Genomic DNA, 12,655 nt, shown 5'->3' on the forward strand with positions numbered 1-12,655 from the left:
AGCAGGGCAGAGCCAGCTTCTGTTTTTCTTGGGCACATGCGTCATCTGCTGGTGGTGACTGGAATGTTCCCTCTTAATCCACAATGCCTCAGGAAATATTTAAATGCCCACTTTGTGCCACGTTTTGTGTTAGGAAGAAGCTGTGGATACTACTTTGACAGAAACTAACAAAGTATCTGTCCTCATAAGACAATGTGAGTAGTAATAATGTTTTTGCAGAAGGTTCTAAGCACTTTCCTTGTATTAACCCATTTTACCCTGACAATTCTAGGAAAAAGGTATCACTATTCCTACTTTACAGATGAGGGAAATAAGGCATAGAGAGATGAATAACTTGCTCAAGGTTACATTGCCAGTAAACGACCAAAAAGAAGTCATAAAATGCAGGCAAGTCTGTCCTGGCACTATGTTCTTAGACTACAAAGAAATGGCTGGCCATTGGAGGCTCACACTTGTTTCCTAGCTACTCAGAAGGCTAAAACCTGAGGATCATGATTTGAAGCCAGCTAGGCAGGAAAGTTTGTGAGACACTTATCTCTAATTAGTTACTAAAAAGCCAGATGTTTAGTGAAAAAGCTACTGGACAGTGTTGATTCAAGTCCCAGTACCAGCATGTGTGTGCACACGCATGCATGTGTGCATGCGTGTGCACACAAAAACACACACACAAGTGGTGAGAAACCATAATGGATTTATTCCATCTTGGCCAGAATTTGAACTTCCTGTTCAGTTTTCTTGGGTTTGAACTCAGAGCCTCATGCTTGCTTGGCTGACACTCTACCACTTAAACCATACCTCCAACCCCATTTTCTGTAGGTTAGTTGGGGGAGGAGGTGCACATGCCTCTTAAGGCTTGAACTCAAGGCCTGGGCACTGTCCCTGAGCTTTTTTTTACCCAAGACTAATGCTCTACCACTTGAGCCACAGCTCCAGTTTTGGCTCTGTGTGTGTGTGTGTGTGTGTGCCCGTGCGTGCGATTAGAAATAAAGTTTCATAGTTTTTCTGCCTGGGCTGGTGTCAAGCTGCAGTCTTCAAATCTCAGTCTGCTGAGATCATAGGAATTTATTTTGGGGGGTCTAGTGACCTTTTTCTACACAGGTTGTCCTTGAACCTTGATTCTCTAGATCTCAACTTCCCTCCTGATTAGCTAGGATTAGTCATAAATGACCAGCCCTTGGTTCTGTTCAGTTTCTTTGATTTTTCTGCTGTTTATAAAAGCTAAGTGAAGTGATACTCTGAAGCATAATGAAGATAGTGATAGCAGTCAATTCCAAATATCTCTCCCATTTCCACAGTTCTGTCAGGACCTTCCTCTTATGTTGTGATAATCACATCCAAATAATTATTTCTATGTTCTGGATCGGATCGATTGCTTATTTAGTGTCAGATCTAATTGTTTCTTTTTCTCTGCATTGCTAGACCCTGATACTATAAACTACATTTTCCAAAATTTCTTTAAAATTCACTTTTAGATATTAAATTGGATTCTGGAAGTCAAGAGGAGAAGGAAGAATATGTCTTCTACCCTCTCTGGGGTGGGCAGCATCCCCCCAAATGGCTATTAATCAGATTGGTTTTTTTCTGCTGTGACAAAATGCCTGCCATAAACAATTTAAGGGAAGAGAAGGATTCATTTAGTCTCAAAGCTTTCAGGCCATAGGAGGGTGTGGCAGAACAGGCAGCTCACCTCATGGTGGCCCGGAAGAAGAGAAGAATGGGGGGAAAGGGCAGAGGAAGAGAGAGAGGAAGCGGAGAGAGGAAGCGAGTATTTGCCTGTGGTGGCTAGCTTCCTCTCACAACCCTTTTTGTGCCAGTACTTAGGCGTAAACCTAGCATCTGAACACTATCTCAGCTTTTTCACTGAAGGCTCGTACTCTACCACTTAAGCTACAGCTCTACTTCTAGTGTTTTGGCAGGTAATTGGAGATGAATCTCGTGGGTTTTACACTCTGGGCTGGCTTTGAACTGTGATCCTCGGATCACAGCCTCCTACATAGCTGGGATTACAGGTATGATGTCTGGTTTTCCTTCCACCTTTTATTCCATCCAGGCCCCCAGCCCATGGGAGGATGGAGCCCACATTCAGGTTGGGTCTTTCCCCTCCCCTTTAGTTCATTCTCTCTGGAACCACTTCACAGCCACACACTTTATTCTCTTCTGTGCTTCTCAGTCTAATCAAGTTGACAGTGGAGATTAATCACCACGAGCTGTTTTCTGTTTTGGATGCATCAGATGTCCTCTTCCCCTGTGTCCCTGCTAGGCTGCTTCCTTGGCTGAGGCCATACCACCTCCTCTCTTTGTTCCTCCATCCTAGCAGCAGTGATGGTTTTCTGTTGGGCCTGACCTTTGGGTCACCTCTCATCCCATTTTCCCTTTCATCTTCAACATTTTAATAACCAATTTCCCCAATTAAACTGGCATAGGACTGAGCGTGTAACTCAGTAGTGAAGCAAAGCCCTGGTTTCATGAGCAGCACTAAAATCCTGTTATAGATTCTATTTTTCTGGACTGGGAAAGGCACAGCCCAAGTGGGAGGGGAGCAGCTGTAGCTCTAGCTCCCATCTCCTGGATCCAATGCCCATGTCTGCCCAATGCCCTTTAGATGTTGCTGGAAGGCAACATCTCCAGCTTCTGGCCTGCCAGGAAAGCAAGACTTTCATCCAAGTTGCCCACTTTTCAGGAATGTAAAAATAATTTTTTTCATTATTTAATCAATTTTGTAGAAAAGTATTTTATATTCACGCCCTCGTCCTTTCATACAAAAATAGTATACTATCTATTAGAATATCGTGTCTTCCTCATCTTGAGCCCTCTCCTTCCATTAGCCCAGGCAACAGGTAATGCTCAGAAAACCCAAGTGACTTCCAGGAGACTCCAGTAGAACAGGACGTGGACTAGACAGCAGGCAGGCTGGCACTAAGGTGAGTACTGCAGCTGAGGTAGCAGATAGACTATGGGAAGGGGGTATCATCTTGGCAGCAAACCAGCAGTCATGGAATCTAGTGGTTCTGGGAGGTATCAGAAACTTACCAAGGCCCTAAGGCTAGACAGTGGCAGACAGGGAAAAAGTTCTTGCAGTCTTCAGAAGTGGATACAAGGATTATGTTGGAGCTGGGAGCCACAGACAAGGGACAAAATGCTGAATCCTATGGGCATTGGTGGCTCATCCTGTAATTCTAGCTACTCAGGAAGCTGAGATCTGAGGATCATGGTTTGAAGAAAGCCAGGGCAGGAAAGTCTATGATATTCTTATCTCCAAAGCACAAATGAAGCTGTGGCTCAAGTGGTAGAACACTAGACTTGAGCAATAAAGCTCAGGTCCTGAGTTCAAGCCCCAGGACCAGCATCCTTGGAAAAAAAAATCTATTCTGGGTCAGCAGAATGACACTGCTATTAAGGGTTTGTGAGATAAAAATAAAAGCAGAGCCAAGCATGGTGGTGCATGCCTGTAATCTGAACTTGGGAGGCTGAGGCAAGTCAACCTAGACAAAGGCAGCTTAAGACTGGTTCAAAAACAAGATACAAATGAAAGGGCTGGGACTATAGCTCAGTGATACAGTTCTTACCTAACATGTGTAAGACCCTGGGTTCAAACTTCAGTACCAAAACCAAAATCACACAAGCAGTAGCAGCTTCTGTCACAAAAGATCTTTAATGACCTTTTATCAATTCTTTTGTTCATTTGTCCTGTTGGATTTGAATAAACTATAATAACTTATTTGACAGAATAAAGGAATGCCACAGGTAACAGGTTAACCTGGAGGTGATCCAGGAATGAGAGTGTCACAAATAATCACTTCACAGAAGGGTGGCCACAGACCTGGAGAGGCAGAAGCAGGAGACTCACAAGTTCAAGGCCACCCCTCCCCACTAGACCAGGTACATACACACTGGTTCCCACTCCACAGGAAGAAGTGGCCCCCTCAGCATCTCTGATTGGACCTTAGCACTGAGCCGAGATGCCCAGGAAGACAGCATGCATGTCCTGCACTCATTCCCCAGGCTCTGCAGATCAGCCACCGAGGCCAGGACCTCACCCACCTCTCATATGCTGCCACCTCATGACCTCCTTCCCTATGGTCCCGGAAACAGCCCCCGTGGAGTAGCAGAAGCTGATACTAACTCCCCTTTACATATGGAGAAACGGAAGTGAATAGGATTCCCAGGGGTACACTTAGACTGACTGAACATAAAATACCAGTTAGCATTCTTTCTCTAGTGCCAGGCAGATGGCAGTGCCATAAGCTTGACCTTCCCACATAGACAGCCCTGGGGGGAGGGGACTAGGCAAGATTTTGTGCCAACAGCTGGTCCATACAGAGGCCTGGACAGAAGGACGGGCAGAGAGGGAAATCCACAAGCTGCAGGAGGAGGTCCAGCCTCTTTTAGGATGCACAAGCACCTCCTGTTGTCCACAAATAAGGGAGTGGAATCCTTTAGAATTCTCTGGGAAACTACCTCTAGGGCATCCTGCCTTCAGGGGAGGGATTTCAGTTATCAAAGTCCACTTGGCCATATATAAAAAGAAACCTGACTCTACCCCCTCCAATCATCCCAAGAGTTTGGCCTGGAAGTTAGTGTCACCCAGGGGCACAGATGTAAGTCCTGGGTGGAGACCATGCCTGTTTTCTTGCTCCATGAACTGCCAGCCTGCATAAGCCAATATCCAGGGTCAAATCCCCATCCTTACTGAGCACCAGGCCCTGCCCAAATCAATCCAGGTTAGAGATTCAGGGTGGGTCAGCTAGAAAGCCATCAAAGGGTCCATGTGACATGTGCCTCTGTGTGTGTGTGAGCAAATGCTTGGGCCTAGGGAACCCAAGTTCCAATTCTAAGATATTCTGTATTGGAAAGCTGGAGCTGCTCCAATAGGACCTGTGCTTGCTGGTCTGAGCTCAAGCCTCAGAATGATGGTTTGAGGTTTTTTTCTGAAAGCAACGTTTAAAAGTGAACCCTTACTAGGCAAGAGAGAGAAAAGCAGAGTTGTGGTGGTGGTGGGAAGAGGGAGGGGGGCTAGAGATTCAGCCTTTGCCCTCACCTCAGGTAGCAACCACAGACAAAGTTCTGTGGGATTCCAGAGGTTTCACAGTACCTGGTTGGAAAACCACTGAATGTCTGTAGACCATGGTCCCAGGGACCTGTGCTTTATTTCACCTTGGGGTGAGAAAGTGGAAGAGAAAATTGGCAGGATGGGAGGGGGTGCTCCCCTTCCACAAAGCCCCCCTATGAAGGTAGTGGGCAGTGCCCCTGTGCAGAAGAGGGGTAGAGGTGGGGATCTGCCCCCACAGGTAGGCCCCTTCATCCTGGAGGGAGGGCAGGCAAGTGATGGAGCTGTCCCTGGCCAGGAGAATAAAACACCATGCCCAAAGGCAGACTACGAGTGAGGACTGGGGGAGACTCATTTGGTCCTTGAGTTTAAAAAGAAACCTATCAGCCCAGGCCCAGGCTTGTACCCGTGAGACCCTGTGAGTTCAAGATCAGGCCTAGCCCCTTCCTCCTGGATGGGTGGACATCCCCAGGTTCTAGTCACTGGCAGAAGAGAAGCTGCCTCTCTGGGTCACAGAAACCACATTCGAGTATCAGTCAGGCTTGGTTGTCAGGGCATGAGGCCTGGGCTTTCCCTGGGCCAAAGGTCTTCCCAGAGGGTCGCTGGGAAGCTGGGGTAGCTCTGGTTGATTCTGCAGGAGGCCTTCCACTTTGAAGGGAATAAATGGGCAATTTCTACTGCCTCTCATGTTTGGGATTTGATAAAACCATGGTACGAAGGCTCAGCTTCCTGACTTGGGGTCAAGGCCAAGGTTTCTAGACCTGAGAGATGGGAGATGCTCCAGGCCTGGGAGGGTCCAAGAGGTCTCTCTCCCCCGTGTTATGTGTGTCCAGTCCTGGTTGCTGGGATTCCTGTCCTTGGGCAAGGCATTTCTAAATAGTTGGGCACTTTCCTCCCAGCTGGGTCCCCAGGCCCAGAGGCTGCATGTCACTTGACTGACATTGACTTAAATGAGAAGCCAGGTGAGAGATGAAGACTGGTAGGCAGTGAGGGCTCAGTGCCAGGTTGGCTTCCTGTGTGACCTTGGTCCATGCCCTACAGTGGCAGAGTCACACCTGGGCAGTGGTTTACAACTTGTAGACTGTTGGCCTCTGACTCCTCTGGGCTGTACAGCAAGGTCTGAGCCAAGCAGGAAAGCATTTCTGCAGCACTTGTTTGGGAAACAGCTTGAGAAGTTCCTCAAAACCACTCAGCTGGTTGGTATCAGCCAGGACTGAGAGGTAGCACTGGGGACTTGCAGGACAGTATTCCTGTCACTGTACTGAGGGAACCAGCTTGTCAGCCACCTTCCTTGAAACAAAAAAACCACAGGAGTCCACTGTATCCTGTTTGGGCTTTGAGGCTAAGATGACCAAGGGGTCCAGCTAAGTCACTTGATCATTTTTCTAGGGAAGTGACCTCTTCTCTTAGTTAGCTGGCCTTCTGCTTGGTGGCATTTCACCCAGGGCATGTTCTTCATCGCTGACCAGATTGGCATCAACATGCCACCCTCATGACTCATTGGAAAGTCCCAGTGTAGGGCTGCTTGGCTGGCATAGGACCCCAAAGGCTCAGTACAGAAAGTGCCAATATTGTGGGCTGGTGCTTGGGGCCCAGTGGGGCTCCTCCACCCCTATACTTCACAGCAAAGTATTCCCTCTCCAGGCTGACTCCAGAACAAAGAGGGGCCCTGCAAAGAAGCACTCCGTCATAGCTGGGTGGTATCTGTAAGGACACTCTGAGCCCTCTGCTTCAGGAAGCCCAAACTACTTTGTACTGTATGTGCCACAGCACTGTGGCCCACATCTGTGTAGGAGGACAGCTGGCCAAGGGGCAGGTGACACCCAAACCCACCCCAGGTGACTCATAGGGCTGTGCATTCTAGTATGGATCTGAACCTACCTGGAAAGGGCACTGTATGGAACAGCAGCAGCCATGGAGCCCTAAATGCAAATGGCCTCCTGTTACTTCTCCCTAGCTACAAGCTTTCTAAGAACAAGGGGTGAGATGGACCCATCTTTGTGTCTCTGTTGCTGGGCACAGAGCAGAGAAATTGTCAGCAAAGGATGGTTAGGCTAGAATCAAATCAATTTGACCACAGGCCTGTTCAGTCCTGGCTCAGACAACTAGAGAAATTTTAGTTAACTCTTGGATATAACCACAAGATGAGTGGGATGCTGGGGTGGAGAAAGTTCAAGAAGCCAGTCTAGGAAACCCTGTGTATACACTGGAGAAGGGCTTTGCAAGGTAACCCCAAATGCTAAAGAGCTTCCTATCAGCCCCAAAGGTTTCAGAGGAAGACACTGAATAGCACATGATTGCCATGTGCTGTTGGATATCTATTCTGAAGCTGCCCAGGTGAAGTGTAAACTGCACAGAAATCCCTGGCAGGGGTTGGGGCACCTGCAGCTAAGACCCCCAGAACTAGCCAGAGTGTGACTGCCCCTAGCTGGGAAGGGGTCCCTTGGGTTGACTGCTGATGAGATTTCGAAGGAGCAGGGCCAGGCTGGTGACTGGGTCATTTCACCAAGGGAGATGGTCACATGCCCCATCCCTGGGAGGTGCTAAGCTGAGAAGTATTGGGGGACATTTGCCTGGATAAGCCTTAAGAATGTTTTTAGGGAACTGTGAAGTCTTAAGAGAACCTACCATAAGCACCCCCACCAAAGCCTTAGCAAGTACAAGCTCTGGTCCTTGCAATGTCTAGGCTCCAGAGCAGTGGCTTTGGCTCCAGTTTGGCATCGGGTCACCCTCTTGGGCCTGGAGGATAGGCTAGGTAGGTGTAGGCAGGCTCTGCTACCTCTAACACCCAATGAATCCTTTCTGCAGGTGTAGGGAGCAGTGAGCAGCTCTTAATTCTACTTGGTAAACCAGATGCTGAAATGCTCATAGTTTTTCAGGAGCCAGAGTTGACAGTTGGGAATCATCTGGTCAAACTCCTTGGTTTTCCAGTGAGGAATGTGCTCATATCCACACAAGTTAGCATCAAAGACCAGACCAAAAATAAATACCTTGAACACTCTACTTTTATCACTTGCCTGTCCTGTTGCCCTGGGAAATGCTCCAACATCAACACCAACACCAATCAATGGGTACTGGGCACCCATGACACTGGGAACTAGAGGGATCCTCAAATCCCCAAGGAAAGAAGAGTAGCAGCCTTCCTTCTGGGACTCCCTTGTGGGGAAGGATCCCCTTTGATGGTGAGGATGGTGGTATCAGGCACTTTCTCACCCAGCCTGCAGCCAGTCCAGCCTTGGAGAACAAAGAGCTAATGGGGACTCCAGTTGCCGCTGGCCCTCCAGTCTTGCTTCCTGAATGGTCATCTTAACTTCACCAAGGAAGGGAAGTAGGGTGGGCTCTCCTCTTTCTACTCCTGCCCCACCTCTGAACAGTCCCTCAGGAAACCTCCCTCCGAGCTTGAGTTTACTGTGCTGGGGCTGGTGTTTGCAGGTGACAGAGAGGGCAGCTGTTTGCCCTCTCTGTGTGTGTATACAGATGAGCCCACACCCCAAACACAAGAAAGCTAAAATGTCAAGAGCCTGACCATAACCAAAATCTAAGATAGTTCACCCCACTCGCCTCCATCTAGGAATATCTGCTGATAAGAAAGTCCGTTGCTTTTTCTCCATTCCTGGGCTGTATGCATCTTCACCAATGTCACTATCAAGAAACAGGGACAAGGACAATAAAGGCATGGAGAATGTAACCACAGCAGGGCCCCTCCAGCCAGAAAGGGTGGCCTTCAACACTGTCACCTTCTAACTGCCAGAACTGTCACCACCTGGGACCACAACCATCTCCCATGTCCTGAGCCCCATGCCCATCCCTTCATACCCCCAAGCCCACCATCACTGTTTCCCTCGTGTCCCACCCTCTCCTTTTGGCTCCATTTCCAGCCAAATCCTCCAGGCCAGGGCTGTAGTAACCTATCTGGGAGTGAGCATGAAAAGGGGGGTGGACGGGTGACTAGAGAGGGGCAAAGGTGGTATGCTGTGGTCCTGTTGGCATGGTGACATGGGGCCAGTCCTGAGGCCAGAGACTCATCATTGGGACTTAGAAGACCACCTTCTGGGGAAGGAACCCCCCCCCGCCCTCTGTGATGGTGGGTATGAGGCCCCCTGGTAGAAACTGGAAGAACAAAGGGGAGGGGGAAGAAGACGACGAATAAGTATCCGAGTGCAAGAGTGACATGGAGCTGCCCAGAGGAAGGGCAGGCTCCAGTCTATCTGGCGTTGAGGTGTGGAGAGCCGGTCCCATCCTCCTCTTCCTCCTTGTCATCCTTCATGCCTTTCAGTCTCTGGCGGGCAAAGTCCTCAAATACAATGTCGTCATCACTAATGGGAGAGACAAGGAAAATGGGGCATGTTTCCAGGGGTAGGGATTGGCAGGGAGAGGCAGAGGGACCCAGGACAGAAGTACTCTTTCTGGGATCTCTGACCTTTCGGGGTGATCATGGTCAGAAAGGCCTAGCAAGCCTAGACATAGATGCCTACCAATGTCCATGGAGACAATCACATATGGATGTTTGGGGGTTGTGAGAGGCCAGAGTGGGTTACAAGCTGGATTCTCAAGCCACAGGGTTGGAAAAGTGAGTCAATTCTGCATGTCAGCTGGGGGTAGGGGGGAAGGGGAGGGCGGGCAGAGAGCATGGCTCTATGGCCCAAGGAAGAAATTATTCCATCCCCACTGTGAGAGGCCAGGCTGCTGGGATTTCACAGCATATTTTGACTCTCCCAAGAACGGACCCAAGAAACCCTTTTGGGTTTCTGCTGTAGATCACTTGCTACCCCAAGGGACCCTGAATAGGACAGGGGCTGGGGTAAGAAACACAGGTAGCTAGAAGAAAAGGGGTGGCAGGGTGCCTGAGTGGGGTTACAGGAGGAAGAACTGCTTCCCTCCTCCCACAAAACATTTACATTGAGGATCCAGCAGAGCGTACTGAACCCCCTGAAGCCCCAATGGAATTCAGCCAACTACACGGGCATCCTCCTGGGGTGACTTGAAGCCTCTTATTGGAGATTCCCAAGAAACAAGAGAAGGATATTTCTCCCTCCAGCTCCAAAAGCCATGGGGCCCTGGAAGTGATTCCTGTTGTTGGCTGAGGTCCTCTCCCTCTGGCCACTGTTCAGTGCCCCGATGGCCCGCCATCACAGGGGAATCCACATCAGGTCGTCCTCAGGAGTCAGAAGCAAGACCCAGACCCACTCCCACCCACAGCCAGATGGGCCTGGGTGAGGAGGGAGTGCAGAGCCCAGGACCCCAACCAGCCCGGTGCCAGTCCAGCAGGCGCTGTGGATGGACTGACGGACGTGCAAGGACGAGGGAAGACAGACCCCACCAAGGCAGGAGGAAGAGGAACAGGCACCACCGAGGGTCCTTCAAGTCACATGCAGGCAAGCAGGTTGCTGAAGAGGTGAGCAGAGGTGGCTCTCAGCAGGCAGGTTAGACCAGCTGCTCCTCAGGGGTTAATAAGCATATATGCAAATGAACCATCCATCCCGCCCTCAGGCCCGCCCCCCAGGCATCCGCTTACTTGGTGTCAAGTTCTATGAGATTGGTGTCTACAGGTGCCTCGCTCTCTGGAACTGAACACAGGGCAATTGGGGTTTGCAGGGTTAGTGGGGGGGTGGAAGAGGGGGGTAGGAGTGGGTACAAGTGGGACATGTCCTCATCCTGGGATGAGCAGGCTAAGATGGGAAGGGCACAAGAAGGGTGGGAGTCTCTCACAGGTCTTAGAATCTCAGAACCCCTCAAATTGTCTTAAAGGTAGAGTCTGCAGGCAAGAGAGGGCCCAGCATGCCCATTGCAAGCCTGAGGACCAGAAGAACTTCTTACTTCCTGCTCCATGGAAAGATCTCCAACATCCATGTTTCCTGCTTGGTATGCTACTGGCTCATTTCTGAAATCCTAGCTTCTCAGGAGGCTGAGGTCTGAGGATCCTAGTTTGAAGCCAGCCCAGGCAGGAAAGTCTATGAAACTCCTATCTCTCTCCAGTTTACCAAAAAGTCAGAATTGGAGCTGTAACTATAGATGTAGAGCAGTAGCCTTGAACAACAAAAGAAAAAAAAATCTAAGAAATAATGCCTTGAGTTTAAGCCCCGGTTCTGGGAAGGAAAAAAAAAAAATAGAACAAACTTTAGACGACCATATTTTTAGTTTTGGGAATTTGGGGGTTTTGTTTTGCTTTACATTTTAACCTTTCCGAATTTGGAGTGTATTTTACAACTCGTGGCATTTCACAGTCTAATTATATGAGCACTATTAGGGGTCATGATATAATGTCCCTTTTAATGAAATAGTCTTAGGTTCAACTGAGTACAAGCAAGATGTATCCCTTGTAAAACTTGTGGGGTGTGCAGAGCATCCTATCATAAAGCCTCTTTCCCTATATCCAAATAGGGCCCAGCTCATGCTGGATGCTGGGCCAAAGTGCTCTGCTCTCTGCTCTTTCCCAAGGAGAAAGAGCGCCATGGCTCACTGCCTCATAGTGAGGCCAGAAGCAAACAGGAGTTGTGAGCCCCACAAAAGCTCCTGGGACCTAGGCCTAACCCAGAAGGAGTGGGGTGACAAGAGTATCGTATGAGCTGGTAGAGAATTCATTGTAGGAACCCCCCACCTCAATGACCCACAGATCCTGCTCACCTTCCCGATGTGGGGGCTCCTCTTTAGGCTTGGGGTGCATCAAGGTAAAAGGCAGTTCCACAGCCACATCACTGAAACACAGATCCAAACCTGGTGATGAGCCTGGAGCTAAACATCAGGATGAGATCTTCCCACTCTGACTCTCTAGCACCTGAGGTGGTTCCTGCGGAACTGCTCAGGTGACCTTAGAGCCCTGCCAAGATCATCAGGCTCAGGAGGGAACCCAGGGCCCAGTGCTGGGACACCATGTGCACAGTCTGACACCTTGGGGAGGGGAAGGAGGGACTGAAGGAAAGATCTGGCCACTGGCCTGGTGCTGCTGAACAGGCCTTCTCTGTCCTTGTCCTTGACAGACAGACTGATAACAAGAACAGAAGGCTGTAGGTTGCTGACTCTGAGCCAAGGACTGTTCTAAACCCTTCTTTGAAGTAACCCTCATCCTCACAGCAACCTTATTATGCCCAATGTATGAAGTGGGAAACTGAGGTATAAGAAGATTAGTCTGGTGCCTAAGGCTGCACAGTTACTAATGGTAAGTGATGGAAGATTCTGGTTCCTGAATTCACCCCACCCCACCTCCTGTGGCCACCATCATCACAGCAGAATTCAGACTGAGAAAAACAGCCCTGGAGACTCTTCTTGGCTAGAGGTGGCCTCACCTCATCCCATGAGACCCTTCACTCTCAGGCTGTGAGTGCCACATCTTAATGATCTTGTGGTCTGGGTATGGCTGTCAAGGGGCAAGTAACAGCATGGAGTAGCCAGGGACAAGCCAGCCCTGCCACTCTCACAGAGAGCATGGTGCATCTCTGAGAATCACTGAACTCATCTTGAACATTGGCGCTAACACCTAACTTTTAGAACCCACTGGGACTTCTAGGGGATGTAGATACACAAGCTTTCATCTGTCAAAAATAATTATGTCCCCTTAATGGGGACATGGTAAGGGAGAGCTGTCAAAAAGTTGTCAAAGCGATTTGGCTT

The 12,655-nt window shown here is 49.3% G+C and overlaps 1 protein-coding gene across 2 annotated transcripts in view; it reads right to left on the reverse strand.

Moving 5' to 3' along the window:
- Positions 1-3,633: 3,633 nt before the first annotated feature.
- Arrb1 (arrestin, beta 1) overlaps positions 3,634-12,655 on the reverse strand; it is a 30,119-nt gene continuing 21,097 nt past the window's right edge. For both annotated transcript variants that reach the window (XM_013014084.1, XM_013014085.1), the window contains 3 exons: positions 11,672-11,742; positions 10,563-10,614; positions 3,634-9,363 (listed from right to left, as the gene is read on the reverse strand). In XM_013014084.1, coding sequence (XP_012869538.1) covers positions 9,252-9,363; positions 10,563-10,614; positions 11,672-11,742 — 235 coding nt within the window. In that variant the 3' untranslated portion in view covers positions 3,634-9,251. The remainder of the gene's footprint in view (positions 9,364-10,562; positions 10,615-11,671; positions 11,743-12,655) is intronic.

The sequence above is a fragment of the Dipodomys ordii genome, unplaced genomic scaffold (assembly GCF_000151885.1).
Source record: "Dipodomys ordii isolate 6190 unplaced genomic scaffold, Dord_2.0 Scaffold22, whole genome shotgun sequence".
Classification (NCBI taxonomy): Eukaryota; Metazoa; Chordata; class Mammalia; order Rodentia; family Heteromyidae; genus Dipodomys; species Dipodomys ordii.